This window comes from Lactuca virosa, chromosome 9 (assembly GCF_052849685.1).
Source record: "Lactuca virosa cultivar CGN04683 chromosome 9, Lactuca_virosa_CGN04683_v6, whole genome shotgun sequence".
Taxonomy (NCBI): Eukaryota; Viridiplantae; Streptophyta; class Magnoliopsida; order Asterales; family Asteraceae; genus Lactuca; species Lactuca virosa.
This window is the reverse complement of record NC_136434.1, coordinates 244,541,565-244,556,619: the sequence shown is the minus strand read 5'-3', so window position 1 is coordinate 244,556,619 and position 15,055 is coordinate 244,541,565. Positions and strand designations below refer to the sequence as shown.

At 38.3% G+C, this 15,055-nt stretch overlaps 1 protein-coding gene across 1 annotated transcript; it reads left to right on the top strand.

Annotated features, from left to right (window-relative positions):
• Positions 1–1,971: 1,971 nt before the first annotated feature.
• Positions 1,972–2,844, top strand: LOC145138099 (18.1 kDa class I heat shock protein-like). Its single transcript, XM_079072247.1, has one exon. The coding sequence runs from the start codon at positions 2,188–2,190 to the stop codon at positions 2,761–2,763; it is 576 nt and encodes a 191-aa protein (XP_078928373.1). The 5' UTR covers positions 1,972–2,187; the 3' UTR covers positions 2,764–2,844.
• The last annotated feature ends 12,211 nt before the right edge of the window (positions 2,845–15,055 follow it).

Genomic DNA, 15,055 nt, shown 5'->3' with positions numbered 1-15,055 from the left:
AATACCATGCATTATATTTTGTGTTTGAGTGTACGCATGAAAACTCCTTTTCATACAGCTAAAATTTTAAACTTTTGAAAAGAAGCAAATCAATCTCAAATATTATGCTAAAATGTAAACTAAATAAATATTATCTTAAATTACACAAATATAATTTAAATATAATTACATTTTAGAGTAATCCATATCTTGGTTGTAAACATGCGTTCATTAAAAGGACGTTTACATAATTACTTAAATAAAGTTGCATCTTTCACCAATAAAAAAATAATAATAATGGAAAGGCATTACATCTATTCTTTGGAGTTTCATATCTCTAATATAGGAACATACCAAAAAACTACAAAAACCAACAATTATAAAATAACCCAAGTTAGTGGAATGGGTTAAAATATTTAAGTTAATGATATAACCACTAAAGATATAAACAAAAGTCCATAAACCAATATAATTAAATCTCGTGTGTATATATGGTGATAACAGTTATCACTATTATTATGACCACACCCAAAAATAATCATGAGTGCAAGCAAAAGTTGATAATCACCATATATACACATTAGAATTACAAAAAAATGATATTATCATGCCGCCGGCTTAAGAAAGAGAACGCCGACAAGATCAAGAAGAGTAAACTAACATATTTTATACATGTATCTTTTAGTTTGAAGATCAAAAGAACTAAAACCAATTAAAGTTTCTGATAATAGATTCGAGTTTGCTTTGATACTAGTTGTTGGTTATTTTCATAACCAAAACATAAAACGCGGAAACATAAACTTTGGATCTTTAATCTCGAATCTGATTGAAAGAAAACTTAAACATTAAAGAACGATTACATACCTGGTTTCATTATGATCTTCGTATATGAAGAACTAAGGTTGTGTTTTCATTATGATCTTCGTATATGATCTTCGTATATGAAAAACTTAAACATTAAAGAACGATTACATACCTGGTTTTTTGTCTTGATTACATATGGAGTCAATGTTGCTACATAGCCTCGCGGATGCCTGATAGTAGATTGGTAGTGTCCTCTTCTAATGCACAAACATGAAGGCACACTGAAAAAAGGTAGACAAATGTTAAGTTAAAAAGCGATATCAATTGATGGACACAAGTATTGCTCTCCTTTCCCTAAGTTGGATGTCGATTAGGAGTATTGCTAAATTGCTTAGGGTGAGAAAGTTTTGGCCTTACTGATGTATATCGGGGTTCTTATATACACACAAAAGAATTCGAGTACTTGCTTCTTTAATCGTGTTTATGAAGTTATCCATAGGTTGCAAGGGTAGTACCCTTCAATATAATAATATTATATTTTTCGCATTTCCTAAGATTTTGCGTAAGGATATGTACATATGATTTTCTTGCTATAATATATTGTTTTCTTAGTTTTTCATAGTCGGTTCACATTCAATAAGGAGAATGAGAACTGGCTTAGTAAGCTATGTGCTTACCGAGTTAAGCTGACATGTTTTGATGTTGTTGTATTGTCTTTATGTATGAGCTTATTCTGTTGACCTTGACTGCTTTGATATTATAACAAATTGCTAGAATGAGTGTCCACTTTGATAAAAAAAAAATGCAAAATCAAATTTTTATAAAACTTTTGTAGAATTTATCCTTTCTAAATTAATGTATTTTAAGGTTTGTATTTTAAATTTCATATTTTTTTAATTAAAGTGATCTGTAATTTTTATCTGATGGTAGTTAACAGGTGGTCATTTTTGTCTAATGTTAGTTAACAAGTGGTAAATATTTATTTATAAAAGTATAAAAAGATAATAACAAAAATATAGACGAATAATATGGTATTATGGTAATTCGTTAAACTTTATATTTTAAAATGATTAATAGAATATAAATTTCAATTTAATAAAATTGTAAATTAAAAAAAAATTAATTAATTTTTTATTTTTACTTAAAGCTAATTCCATACCTGTCTGGAGACTTCTGGATACAGTCTTCTTTCTTGCAGTCTCTCGAAAAACACAGATCCTTCTCTTCCTGGTGGAAAGACTCCACAGATCCTTTTCCCATCGCCTATATAAACCCAACGTTCCTGATTCAGCACAAAACTCGACAATCAAACAACGGTTGCACCATATCAAACATACTTCAATTCACTGCTTTTTCTCGATTCAATCAAGAAAGCCCACTTCTAGAAAGTTTAAAACCACAAAAATGCCGATGTCGAAAATGCATACGATTACATTATTTGCTTTGACAGCATTAATGGCATTGATTACGATAAGCTTACCTACAAAGACGGAGGCTCTAATCCCCTACAACAGACCTCTTTGGGACATGATGATCCCCGCCGAAGACCCATTCAAGATTCTGGAACATAACCCACTTCATCTTCCGACAAACCTTGAAACGATCAACCTGGCACGAGCCGACTGGAAGGAGACATCCGGACATCACGAGATATCCTTGGATGTACCAGGGTTGAAGAGAGAGGACATAAAGATCGAGGTGGAAGAGAGCAGAGTCTTGAAGGTGAGCGGAGAGAGGAAGGCTGAGGAGGAAGTCGACGGTGATAAGTGGCATAGGGCGGAAAGGACGAGTGGCAAGTTCTGGAGGCAGTTCCGGTTGCCGGGGAATGTGGACATGGAGAAGATAATGGCACATCTTGAAGACGGTGTGTTGAAGATCAAGGTGCCGAAGTTGGCTCACGAGAAGAAACAATCTAGGGTTATTGATATCATGGGCCAGAGCTCTGGTGGGGACATTAAGGCAACAAAAACTGCTGAGTGAATTTTATCATACTATATAATATAATATTGGTTAATTTGTATCTGGTTTGGCTTTCATATGTTGTATTGAAGGACGACGTTGGTAAACTGGTAACAGATTATGTATTGTTAATAATAAATAATGTATTGTTAACATAACATTTTATAAATTACCTTTGGATCACTGGCTATCGACTTTAGCCTCACGTCTGAGGAGTATTAATTAATAATTGTAGTAACACATATTAGTACAACCCACTACCGCTAAACATGGATCATGACAAAGAAGTTTATGCTAATTTTCCACAAGGATTACCAAGTTATAATGGTTTGTTGCCACCGAAAATATAGAAACCTCATATCTAGATGTAGCAGGTAGATCAAACAAGTTTACAAATAAATTTAAGACAAATATGTCTTTGTTTAAAAGGTAGACCCTGATGCTCCGCGTGGGACGGAAGGTATTGCATTTGTTTTATGTGTGCCTTTATTAGTTTTTTCCGGTATGGATCTACTAAAGCTGTTTTCGTTTATCCTACTGTACGGGATGGTCTTTTTGGTTTGGTTTTATTTTTTCTTTTATTATGTAATGTGTTGAATTGTCAAATGCACAGAAATAACAATCTAGTTTGGCTGAATTCTTTGTCTTTTCTATACACAAAACTACTCTAAAAAATTCGAAAACTTCACTTGTTTGGCTGATCCCCGCCGAAAATGCACAGAAATAACAATCTAGTTTGGCTGATCCCCGCCGAAAACTTCACTTGTCAGGTCAACACTCCACAAAATTAAAGGAGTCGATGAGAACGGTCCATGTGGTCACCAGTCTGCCTTTTTTAATAAACAAAGAATGTAGAAAAAGGAAGCTTGTCAAAGTTAGGACCATTCTCATCGACTCCTTTAATTCATACATCTTATCTTCTACAACTCTCTTTACAACTACTATTTCTGAGGGTTGCAAGGGAGCATTAAAACACTTGACTTTTTCACATTTGTAGAATTTTAAAGATGTTTCCCAATGTCTGTTAAGGTTCCAAGCTCTTCAGGAACTTTTCCAATGATGTGATTTCCATAAAGCTCCCTGTTGTAGAAATAGCATCACAATCAAATGGTTACTTGCATTACCACTTTACTGTCTCCTGACAAGTGACAACCTAGGACACACATACTCAAAACCCACTTTTTCATTTATTTTATTTATCTTTTTAAACATATATTTAAAAAAAATCCAAAAAATTCTAAATAATACCTTGTTGGATGTCTCCATTACCATGAGGATTCTACTCTTAGGTAGAGTGACAAAATATAGTTGTCCAATAAATCTGAAACAAAATATGGATGTTACATTATAGCATTATGCATTCAGTTATATTTTAAAAACCATACCTAATCATATGTTTTTCAAAAGTAGAATGTCATAAAAGAAAGAAATGGAAATATGATGTTATAATAATAATATATGCGAATCAATGAAAGTACCTGAACTAATTGAGAAGCATGATGTCAAAATTGAGAGGCTAGGGATTCCGCCATTATAGGGTGTCTTTCCACAACATTATTTGTAGGATTATATAGAAAAGAAGATGCATCAGGATCTGCAATTGCATATCCAAAATTCCAGATTATGATTTCAATCCTTACAGAATTCCCATGTTTGAATTGTAAAAATGAATCAAACCATTCCATGTTATTAAGTTGATCTTGTTAAGGCTTTATAAAATGTTGCTCCTCAAAAACAAATCGAAATACAAATATCTCATCTGCCAATCTTTGTTATGGTATGGATGTAAGTAATACATTGCTTTTTTGTACTTTACAAATGGGTAAAAATAGGACAACATCATATTAAGCTGTCAGCTGGCTTTTCTATTAAGTAAAATGTGAAATCATGGGTATGTCAATTTTTGTTTAAAAAAGACAAAAAGGGAAAAGTTTATAATATAATAGGATAAAACCTCACATGGAACATTTGTTTTAGCCCTGCTATTTCTTCTTCAGACATACTCTCAGGTATAACCTAAAAAAGAATATAAATATGTTGAAACTAAAACAACCAAATCAATAACTAAACGAAAAAAAAAGACAATTTTGAGTGGCAATAAGTTTAAATCTTTAGGTGATTTAGAAGGTTGTAAGCACCGAATTACACTTTGAATGATTTTCAACATGTTCAACCATTTGACCGGTTAACGTCTTAGATAAACATAGTAAAAGCCAAGCTTAACAGGAAAACTAATATAAGTTACTTTCTACATCTGATAATCAAATAATCATATATTTCTAACTATTGATATGATATCATAAATGTATATAACCAACATAATATAGAATGATAAAACCTACAAATCAACATTCCATGTCAAGAAAAAACTAAAAATTCCAAACCAATACCAACAGACAATGGTTTAAATGTTATGTAAGAACTATAAATAAAAGAAAGCCAAATAAGAGAGAAGTAACAATAAATAACCAAATAAACCCAATTTCACATCAAGAACAAATAAACCTAATTGCATGTGTAACAGAAGGTAACAAACCTACATAGTAGATTCGTTTATGTATTACCTTGAAATATCAGCAAGATCCCTTCCAAGTGGATTGCAATGTATTAGCAATTGATGGTTCTCGAAAATTATGAAGGGTGGTTTTGTCTTTTTATATACTATTTAACCATTTTGTTATGTCTACGCCATTATCTGCATACATGGAGAGAAAAGGTATCAGAAGTGAGAAGTAGAGGAGGTGTCATGAATAGAGGAAGCGAAAGAGATAACAAACATTCTTCTTCAAAGTTTATAGATGAGTGACCATCGACATTAAGAGATAATCGATATTCCAATGAATTTTAAGCCGACCCGACACCCCTGCGATTCAAAGAAACACAAACCTATTTCTACTCCAGGTTTCAGTGCTTTGGCCACTACGTAGTCCACCCCTCGGTGTTAGAAAAAAACTCATTTAACCCCAAATCAATTGGTTCTTACTGAAAAAAAACCACAAAAAAAGAGAATAAGATGAGAGTTTATGGTTAAAGCATCAAAAAAGTAAATGGAGAATGAAACCTTTGTGAAATTGTAAAAGGAACGCAAAATTGGAGACGAAGATACTGAATTTTTCAAAAAACCCCTTCATGTATTCTTTTTAACATAATAAATTATGAGGGTGTTTGTTTTAACTTTTAAAATGACTTTTACTTTTATCTTTTAGAAAAAGTCAAAAAGATGTTTGTTTAAGTGAAAAGGACTTTTGGAAATGACTTTTCCAATAGAGTAAATTGAGCCTTTTTGAAAAGTCACGATTATGTGACTTTTCCCAACTTTTCAACAGTAAAAATATTATTTTACCAATATGCCCCCATCTATCCTAATCAATTCTTCATTCACAGCATGTGATTCCATACTCTCTCCTAAAAGTTAACCCAAACACTTTAACTTTTAACTTTTTCCCTTCAAAAGCTAATCCAAACACATTTTAAAAAACAACTTTTGTAAAAGGTCCTTTTACAAAAAGTCCTTTTACAAAAAGGACTTTTGCCCCACAAAAGCTAAGCCAAACACCCTCTATGAAATTAGGTCAAGAATCGCACCACCGCACGACAACTGAATTGGCGATTTCTTCATCTTCCTTTACAATATGTTGTTGTGCTCCGTTGATCACTATTTTACTAACTCGTAGAGGCGATTGGAGATATATCAATAATAACAAAGCAGATAGACGAAGCCGATAATCTAAGCAAGCCGAAGACCCAAAAAGAAGGGCTCTTCAGTGTTGACGTTGCCATGTTGGACGACATCGGAGTACCAGCATGTCACACCCCGAAACTGGCGGCGGAATCGTTCCGGGGCGGAGGACGTCATACGTAGTATCACAACCATTGAACATAGTAATCATAGTAAACACAACCATTACATTACATAAGAAAAGTTACATTCGTTTGAGAGTGGAGAAATACATAGTTTATATACATTAGTATATCAAAAGTAAAGACGAGACTTCTATACACTCCGTCTTCTCCAAAAGTAACGGGATACCTGTCTAACGAGAACCTGAGAATACAAGCAGTTTTAAAATATCAGCATAAAGCTGGTGAGTTCATAAGCATGTTTTGAAAGGAAAAACCGGTTATTTAATCTTGTGATAAATAACTCATTTCCTTTAATAAAGATTGTTGTTATATCGAAAACCATTGTTACTGAGTTATGAATTACATAAGCATGTTTTCCCAGAAAATCCCATATTTTCTAACATGTAAGTTGGTTTCCATAAAATGAGAAAAACCTTGACTAATCATCAATAAGTTAAGAAAACCATAAGTTAGGATCCTGGAATTCCCCTCCAGTACGAAAGTAGGTAGTTTTAATACATAAAACTATAGATGAAAGAAAGAAATCCGTGAATAGAGTTAGTTAATTTAGTACGTATTGTGAGTCGTATAACCATACTGATTTGACCCGTGACCTCCTTGACGTTCTTGAGGCGCCGTTCGATTTCCAAAATTTGTCACCCCAGGCATGCCCGCCTAACTGTAGCTAGCAGTTTAGGTGTGAGATTGTCAGTCCCGAATAAATCTATCCACAAATTTCACGTTCTCCCTCCAGGAGACTCTGGTTATACTTCCGGAGAGGATTTACTGGTACCCCGAAGGGTATAACGAAGACAAGTCTCACAAGCTAGTATTAACTAATTCACGAAATAACTGGTCGTTTATCGAATTTCGAAATCGTTTAGAACAAAGTAGAGTATAAATAATTAAATACAAAGTAATTATTTAGCATGATACTCTAGGTTTAACATGGATAAACTAAATCAGACATAGTTTATATATATTGACTTTGCATGAAATTTGAATCCGTAATACAAGTAATAAAGATCCCAAATTATTCCCATAATAATTTGAATGGTTTGAGAAGTTTCCACGCTGTTCTGAAAACTATGTAATTATATTTAGAAAACGTCCCTTATGCTCCGCATATTACAAAAGGGATACAGTATCTAAAGTTTGTCAGGAAATCGTATAATTACATCAGTTTTTTTTTAGTTACGAAAACCTTTATGATTTGCTTGTATTCCCCCCCTGAAAACATGAAAAACTCGGAAAAAGTGTAGGGGTATGAACTCACCAGACGAGAAATGTGCCGGATAGGATGCTAAGTGTCAATTTAGAGCTTGAACACGCGCGAGGATCCTATGTAACATGAGAAGATACACAAGTGTATCTAATTAGACATCGAACTACTAATTAAGTAAGATAATACACCCGAGGCGCGAATACACTTTATTTCAAGTGTTAGGAATGATTCGGGTTGCATCTAAGGAGTGTTGGGCCTTGATATGGAGTCTACTCTTCAAGTGTAAGCCCTTAGGGGTGTTTACGGTCCAAAGACCATATCCCCCATGAGTTTACGGCCGTAAACTCATGGGAATGGTGCATTTGGGTGTTTCAAGGTCTCATGCTTCACAAAGAAGGGTCCTAGGGTTGAATCAAAGGCTTAGGAAGTGTTTGGGGCTTGGAATGGACCCTTTATGGAGTTTACGGTTTCTAAACCACTCCTTGGGGAGTTTACGGTCGTAAACACATGGGTTTACGGCCGTAAACTCATGTGTGTCCATTTTTCATGTGTTTTGGTGGTTGTAGGTCGTGCATGCAAGGTTCTAGACCTAAATGTAAGCCATACAAGGTGTTAAGGGCACTTAAACACCCTTTGGAGGTGTTTACGGTTTTGGGAGACCTTCCCAAACCGTAAACTCATGTTTACACTTCTCAATCCATGTTTTAGGGTTGTAAGATCATTTAAGCAAGTTTCTAGGTCATTAGCCAAGCATTGGAAAGGTTTTGGGGCATCAAAACCCCTTTTTAGGGTGTTTACGGTTCATGAATGTTCATGGACCGTAAACCCATGTCTAGTCCCATAAAGACATGATTTTGGTGTTCTAAGTTCATGCATGCAAGTTTCTAAGCCATAGCTTAACATTAGAAGAGGTTTGAAAGGGTTTTGGGGCTTCAAAACCCCCTTATGGGAGTTTACGGTTTTGGGAGGTGTTCCCAAACCGTAAACACAAGTTTTTGGGGGGTTTTTGAGAGTTTAACCCATAGATTTGCATGCATGTTAAGTTAAACAACAAGCTAGGAAGTATTACTTACGATTTTGGAGCTTGAATGAGGAGATTCTTGAGCAAAAAAATCCAATTTTTAGAGAGAGAGTAGAGAGAGAAAGTTCTAAGGGTGGGAAAAAGGCTCAAATGGTGACCACTCAACCCTTATATGGGGTTGAGTTCACGGTTAGGTGGGGACCCACTCAATCCCGACATTAAACGGAGTTTAAGATTTTACCTAATTAAATAACTGTAACCCGACTTAGTCGTGAACTATAAAATTTTTCCCGAAAGAATTTAAGGGTATTCCATGTGATTAAACGATTTCCTACACGTAGGAAATTATGACAATAACCCTAAATGAATTATTCAACTTAAAAGTTAACGGAAAATTTTAATAATAAAATCAATTTTATTAACGGAATAGATTACAGTGACGGAATAAATTTCGGGTTGTCACATCATCCCCCCGTTAGAGGGAATTTTATTCCCGAAATTTAAGATACAAATCATGGATTTGGAAAGAGATGCGGATATTTCTGTTTCATCGAGTCTTCGCGCTCCCAAGTGAATTCGGGTCCCCGCTTGGCATTCCAGCGAACCTTCACTATCGGGATGCGGCTTTGTTTCGTTCGTTTGATTTCTCGATCCATGATTTCGATTGGTTCTTCCACAAAGTTCAGATTTTCGTTGATCTTGATCTCATCAAGAGGGATCACAAGGGTCTCATCGGAAAGACACTTTTTAAGATTAGAGATGTGGAAGACAGGATGGATATTGCTAAGTTCATGAGGTAATCGGAGTTTGTAGGCTACGGGACCGATCCTAGCGAGGATATCGAAGGGTCCTATGTATCTTGGATTCAGCTTTCCATTCTTTCCGAAGCGTATCATGCCTTTCCAGGGTGAGACTTTCAACAGGACACGGTCTCCAACCTGGAATTCCAAGGGTTTTCGTCGTTTATCGGCGTAGCTCTTTTGTCTATCTCGGGAGGCCTTAAGTCGTTCTCGGATTCGTACTATCTTTTCGGTGGTTTCGCGGATGATTTCTGGACCAGTGAGAGTGCTGTCAGGGACTTGTCCCTTGACCAGCTGCGTGTCGCCCACCTCAGCCCAGCACAGAGGGGATCTGCACTTGCGGCCATAGAGGGTTTCGAAAGGCGCAGTCTTGATGCTGGTATGGTAGCTGTTGTTATAAGAAAATTCAACCAAAGGAAGATGAGTGTCCCTTGATGCGCCGAAATCGATGACGCAGGCTCTCAACACGTCTTCCAAGGTTTGGATGGTCCTCTCACTCTGTCCATCTGTTTGAGGATGGTAAGCCGTGCTCATATCCAGCTTAGTTCCAAGAGTCTTTTGTAGTGACTGCCAGAATCTCGAAGTGAACCTGCTATCCCGATCGGAAATAATGGACACAGGCACACCGTGCAGTCGGACTACCTCTTGGATGTAGATTCGCGTGAGTCTCTCCATTTTGAAGTTTTCCTTGATAGGAAGGAAGTGAGCGGATTTGGTTAGTCGATCGACAATTACCCAAATGGCGTCGTACCCACTCGGAGATTTGGGTAGTTTGGTAATGAAATCCATAGTAATCCTCTCCCACTTCCATTCAGGTATCTCTGGTTGTTGGAGTAGACCGGAGGGTTTCTGATATTCGACCTTCACCTTGGCGCAAGTCAGGCACTTGCCCACGAAGGTAGCGATCTCTGCTTTCATGTTTGGCCACCAGTATAGTTTCTTGAGATCCAAGTACATCTTATCCGAACCTGGGTGTACGGAGTATTTAGTATTGTGAGCTTCGTTCATGATAACCTCCCTGAAACCTCCGAACTTCGGGGTCCAGATTCGGTCCATGAAACAATAGACTCCGTCGCTTCTGATCTCAAGATTTTTATCCATTCCTCTCAGGGCTTCGCCTGGCATGATCTCTGGTCTTAAGGCTTCCAACTGAGCCTCTTTGATTTGCGCAGATAAATGGGAATGGATAGTCATAGTCAGTGCCTTCACTCTACGACCTGAGTACTCTTTTCGGCTGAGAGCATCTGCCACCACATTGGCCTTGCCGGGATGGTAGCGGATTTCACACTCGTAGTCGTTGAGTAGTTCAACCCATCGCCGTTGTCTCATGTTCAGCTCCTTCTGGTCGAGGATGTGCTGTAGACTTTTATGGTCAGTGAAGGTAGTGCACTTAGTTCCGTAGAGATAATGTCTCCATATTTTCAATGCGAAGACCACTGCTCCCAATTCTAGGTCGTGCGTCGTGTAGTTGACTTCGTGTACTTTCAGCTGTCTCGAGGCATAAGCAATGACTTTTCCCCGTTGCATGAGCACACAACCTAGGCCTTGATTAGATGCATCACAGTAGACAACGAAGTCTTCTGTCCCTTCGGGCAGAGACAGTATAGGTGCGCTGCATAGGGCCCGCTTCAATGTTTGGAACGCAGTGTCTTGCTTTTCACTCCAACAAAAGGGTACGCCTTCCTGAGTTAGAGTGGTTAAGGGTTTGGCAATTCTGGAAAATTTTTTGATAAATCTGCGATAGTAGCCAGCGAGACCCAAGAATTGACGGATTTCAGTGGGTGTCGTTGGTGCTGACCAGTTCTCTATCGCTTTGATTTTGGAGGGGTCCACGTGTATGCCTTCCTCGCTTACTACGTGACCTAGGAAAGTTACTCTTCGGATCCAGAATTCACATTTGGAGAATTTCGCGTACAACTTCTCCGTCCTTAAGGTTTCCAGTACTGATTTCAAGTGTTGTTTGTGGTCTTCCTCGTTTTTGGAATAGACAAATATGTCGTCAATGAATACGATGACGAACTTGTCCAGGAAAGGACGACACACCCGATTCATCAGCTCCATGAATACTGTCGGTGCGTTGGTTAGGCCGAAGGGCATAACTACGAACTGGTAGTGACCATATCGAGTTCGGAAGGCTGTTTTAGGAACATCACCCTCATGGACTCGTACCTGATGGTACCCTGATCTTAAATCTATTTTCGAGAAGTAGCTGGCTCCTTGAAGTTGATCGAAAAGGTCGTCTATCCGAGGAAGAGGATAACGGTTTTTGATTGTGAGCTTATTCAGCTCCCGATAATCGATACACATTCGAAAGGATCCATCATTCTTTTTCACAAACAAGATCAGGGCTCCCCAGGGTGAGGAACTCGGTCTGATGAATCTGTTGATGAGCAGCTCGTCGAGCTGACTAGATAACTCTTGCATTTCTGCTGGTGCTAATCGGTAGGGAGATTTGGCTACGGGGTAGCTCCGGGAACTAAGTCGATACGAAACTCGACTTGGCGTTCAGGAGGGATTCCTGGGAGGTCTTCTGGAAAAACATTGGGAAAGTTGCAGACTTCGGGGATGCTCTCGAGGTCTTTAACTTCTTGTTTCTCGTTAATGACGTGGGCTAGGAATGCATAACACTCCTTCCGCAGGAGTTTCTGGGCTTTGATGCACGAAATGATGCGAAGGTTTGAACTGAGTTTATCACCGTAGATTACAAGAGTTTCGTCGAGGGAAAGATTGAGACGTATAGCCTTTTCGAAACAAAGGATATCAGCACGATTGGGGCTCAACCAATCCATGCCGATGATGACATCAAAGCTTTTTATGGAGACTGGCATAAGGTCAATGGGAAATGAACGGTCGTTTAAGGTAAGGGTGCAGTCTACGTATATCTCGTTAGTGCTCTCTTTCTCACCGTTAGCCATCTCGACCGTAAACTTTTCGGTTAATGGTTGAGGATTATGTTTAAGACGATGTTTGAATGAATGGCTAACAAAGCTTCGTTCCGCACCAGAATCGAAAAGGATGCATGCATAAGAGTTGTCGAGAAGGAACATACCCGTGACAACGGTGGGGTCGGCGACTGCCTCCTCTTGTCCCATAGTTAGAACTCTCCCAGTGTTGTTGGTTGATGCTGCTTTGGGGCAGTTTCGCTTGAAATGTCCGACTTCACCGCAACCATAGCAGGTCTGACCGACACCTGCTCCGGAAGCTTGATTTGTTGGTTGGGCTGGGTTTCTGCAGTTTCGAGCAATGTGGCCCTTCTTGCCACAGTTGTTGCAGAACCTTTCATGACAAGGTCCAAGAGTACGATGGTGGTAACTGCACTTGTCGCACCAGGGGAGGGTACCAGTGTATCCACTGGTAGGAGCTTGAGTTGCAGGAGCGGCGGCAGGAGTTGTAGTAGCATGAACTGCCACAGTTTGTTGTTTCTTCGAGGGTCCTTGCGAACCCTGACCCTTTCGTTTATTCCAGAATTTCTTTTTATTTTCACCGCTCCCTTTAGCCGGTTCAGGAACGGTGGCCACTTCCTCGAGATCGTCACTATGATCAATCAGAGTTTGCGCCAAACATTTAGCGCTGTCGAAGGTGTCTGGCTTCGCAGCCAAAACATTTCCCTTGGTTGGCTGGGTTAGCCCCCAAATGAATCGTTCAATCTTTTTGCTTTCCGGGGATATCATTCCCGGACAAAGGAGTGCTAAGTCTTCAAACCTAGAAGTGTAGGAAGCAATGTCGGAACCCTTCATCCTTAGGGTCCAGAATTCGTGTTCGAGTTTCTGCATCTCGCCCCATGGGCAGTACTGGGCTATCATAAGTTCCTTTAGGCTTTCCCAACCCATAGCATTTGCCACCGGTAGGGTTAAGGACTTGACCCGGCCGTTCCACCAGGTTAATGATTTATTGACGAAAGTGCAAGCGGCAAATTTCACTTTGTTGGCCTCCGAACAGGCACAAATTTCAAATATGGACTCAATCTTTTCGAACCATTGAGTCAGGGCAATAACACCTCCTGTGCCGTCGAAAGTTGTGGGTTTTGCGTTTATGAAGTCCTTATAAGAGCATTCTTTCTGGCGTTCCTGACCACCTTCCTGGATTTGGGGATGCATACCACCTCCCTGACCACAAGATCCACCAGGATTCATTTGTGACATTGCGGCAGCCACTGCGGCAGTAACAGCTGCCTGGAATATGACAGGATCAAACTGAGGAGACGGTGGTGGTGGTGGAGTGTCTTCGTTTCTCATGATAGGTCTTTTTCGGGGAGGCATCTTGTTCTAAAACAATCAGGAAGAAGAGGATGGTAAGTCCTCTGGATAGAATTAAGAGATATGAAACAAGGGATATCTCATTATGGCAATTAGAGTGTTCTACAAAGCGATAGTATAGGAAAAGTTACTAAATCAAGTAAACTATCGCTAAGGAAGGAATGAGTAGCAACACTTGGGATGAACTTCTACAATGCATTCGGTTTTGACTAAAATACTCCTATAGTATTTTGAGTTGGATAGATATTAGGTAAGTTTTAGGCCTGTTGTAACACCAAAGTCACTCCCAAGCACATGTTGGTCATGTCTCGAATAAATATAGTTGATCATGCTATATTGACCCTAGACATGATTACATAACTGCCCAGGTTTAACCGCAGTGTTCAACATCCAAAATACTTTTGTTTTGTTCTGCTTAAGGCACGGTTCCTGGGATACGGGTATACTTGTATACTTTTGTAAAAATATTTATATTTTGAAAGTATACTTTTAGTTTAGAGCACTTAGGCCCTTTAGTGTTTATAGTTGTATACCATGTAAGGTTCGGTATACTTAGTTCACTATAAACAATAGCTCTGATACCAATCTGTCACACCCCGAAACCGGCGGCGGAATCGTTCCGGGGCGGAGGACGTCATCCGTAGTATCACAACCATTGAACATAGTAATCATAGTAAACACAACCATTACATTACATAAGAAAAGTTACATTCGTTTGAGAGTGGAGAAATACATAGTTTATATACATCAGTATATCAAAAGTAAAGACGAGACTTCTATACACTCCGTCTTCTCCAAAAGTAACGGGATACCTGTCTAACGAGAACCTGAGAATACAAGCAGTTTTAAAATATCAGCATAAAGCTTGTGAGTTCATAAGCATGTTTTGTCAGGAAAAACCGGTTATTTAATCTTGTGATAAATAACTCATTTCCTTTAATAAAGATTGTTGTTATATCGAAAACCATTGTTACTGAGTTATGAATTACATAAGCATGTTTTCCCAGAAAATCCCATATTTTCTAACATGTAAGTTGGTTTCCATAAAATGAGAAAAACCTTGACTAATCATCAATAAGTTAAGAAAACCATAAGTTAGGATCCTGGAATTCCCCTCCAATACGAAAGTAGGTAGTTTTAATACATAAAACTATAGATGAAAGAAAGA

Bases quoted from the DNA above. Each gene is read 5' to 3' on its own strand.
- LOC145138099 (XM_079072247.1), top strand. From the start codon at position 2,188: ATGCCGATGTCGAAAATGCATACGATTACATTATTTGCTTTGACAGCA.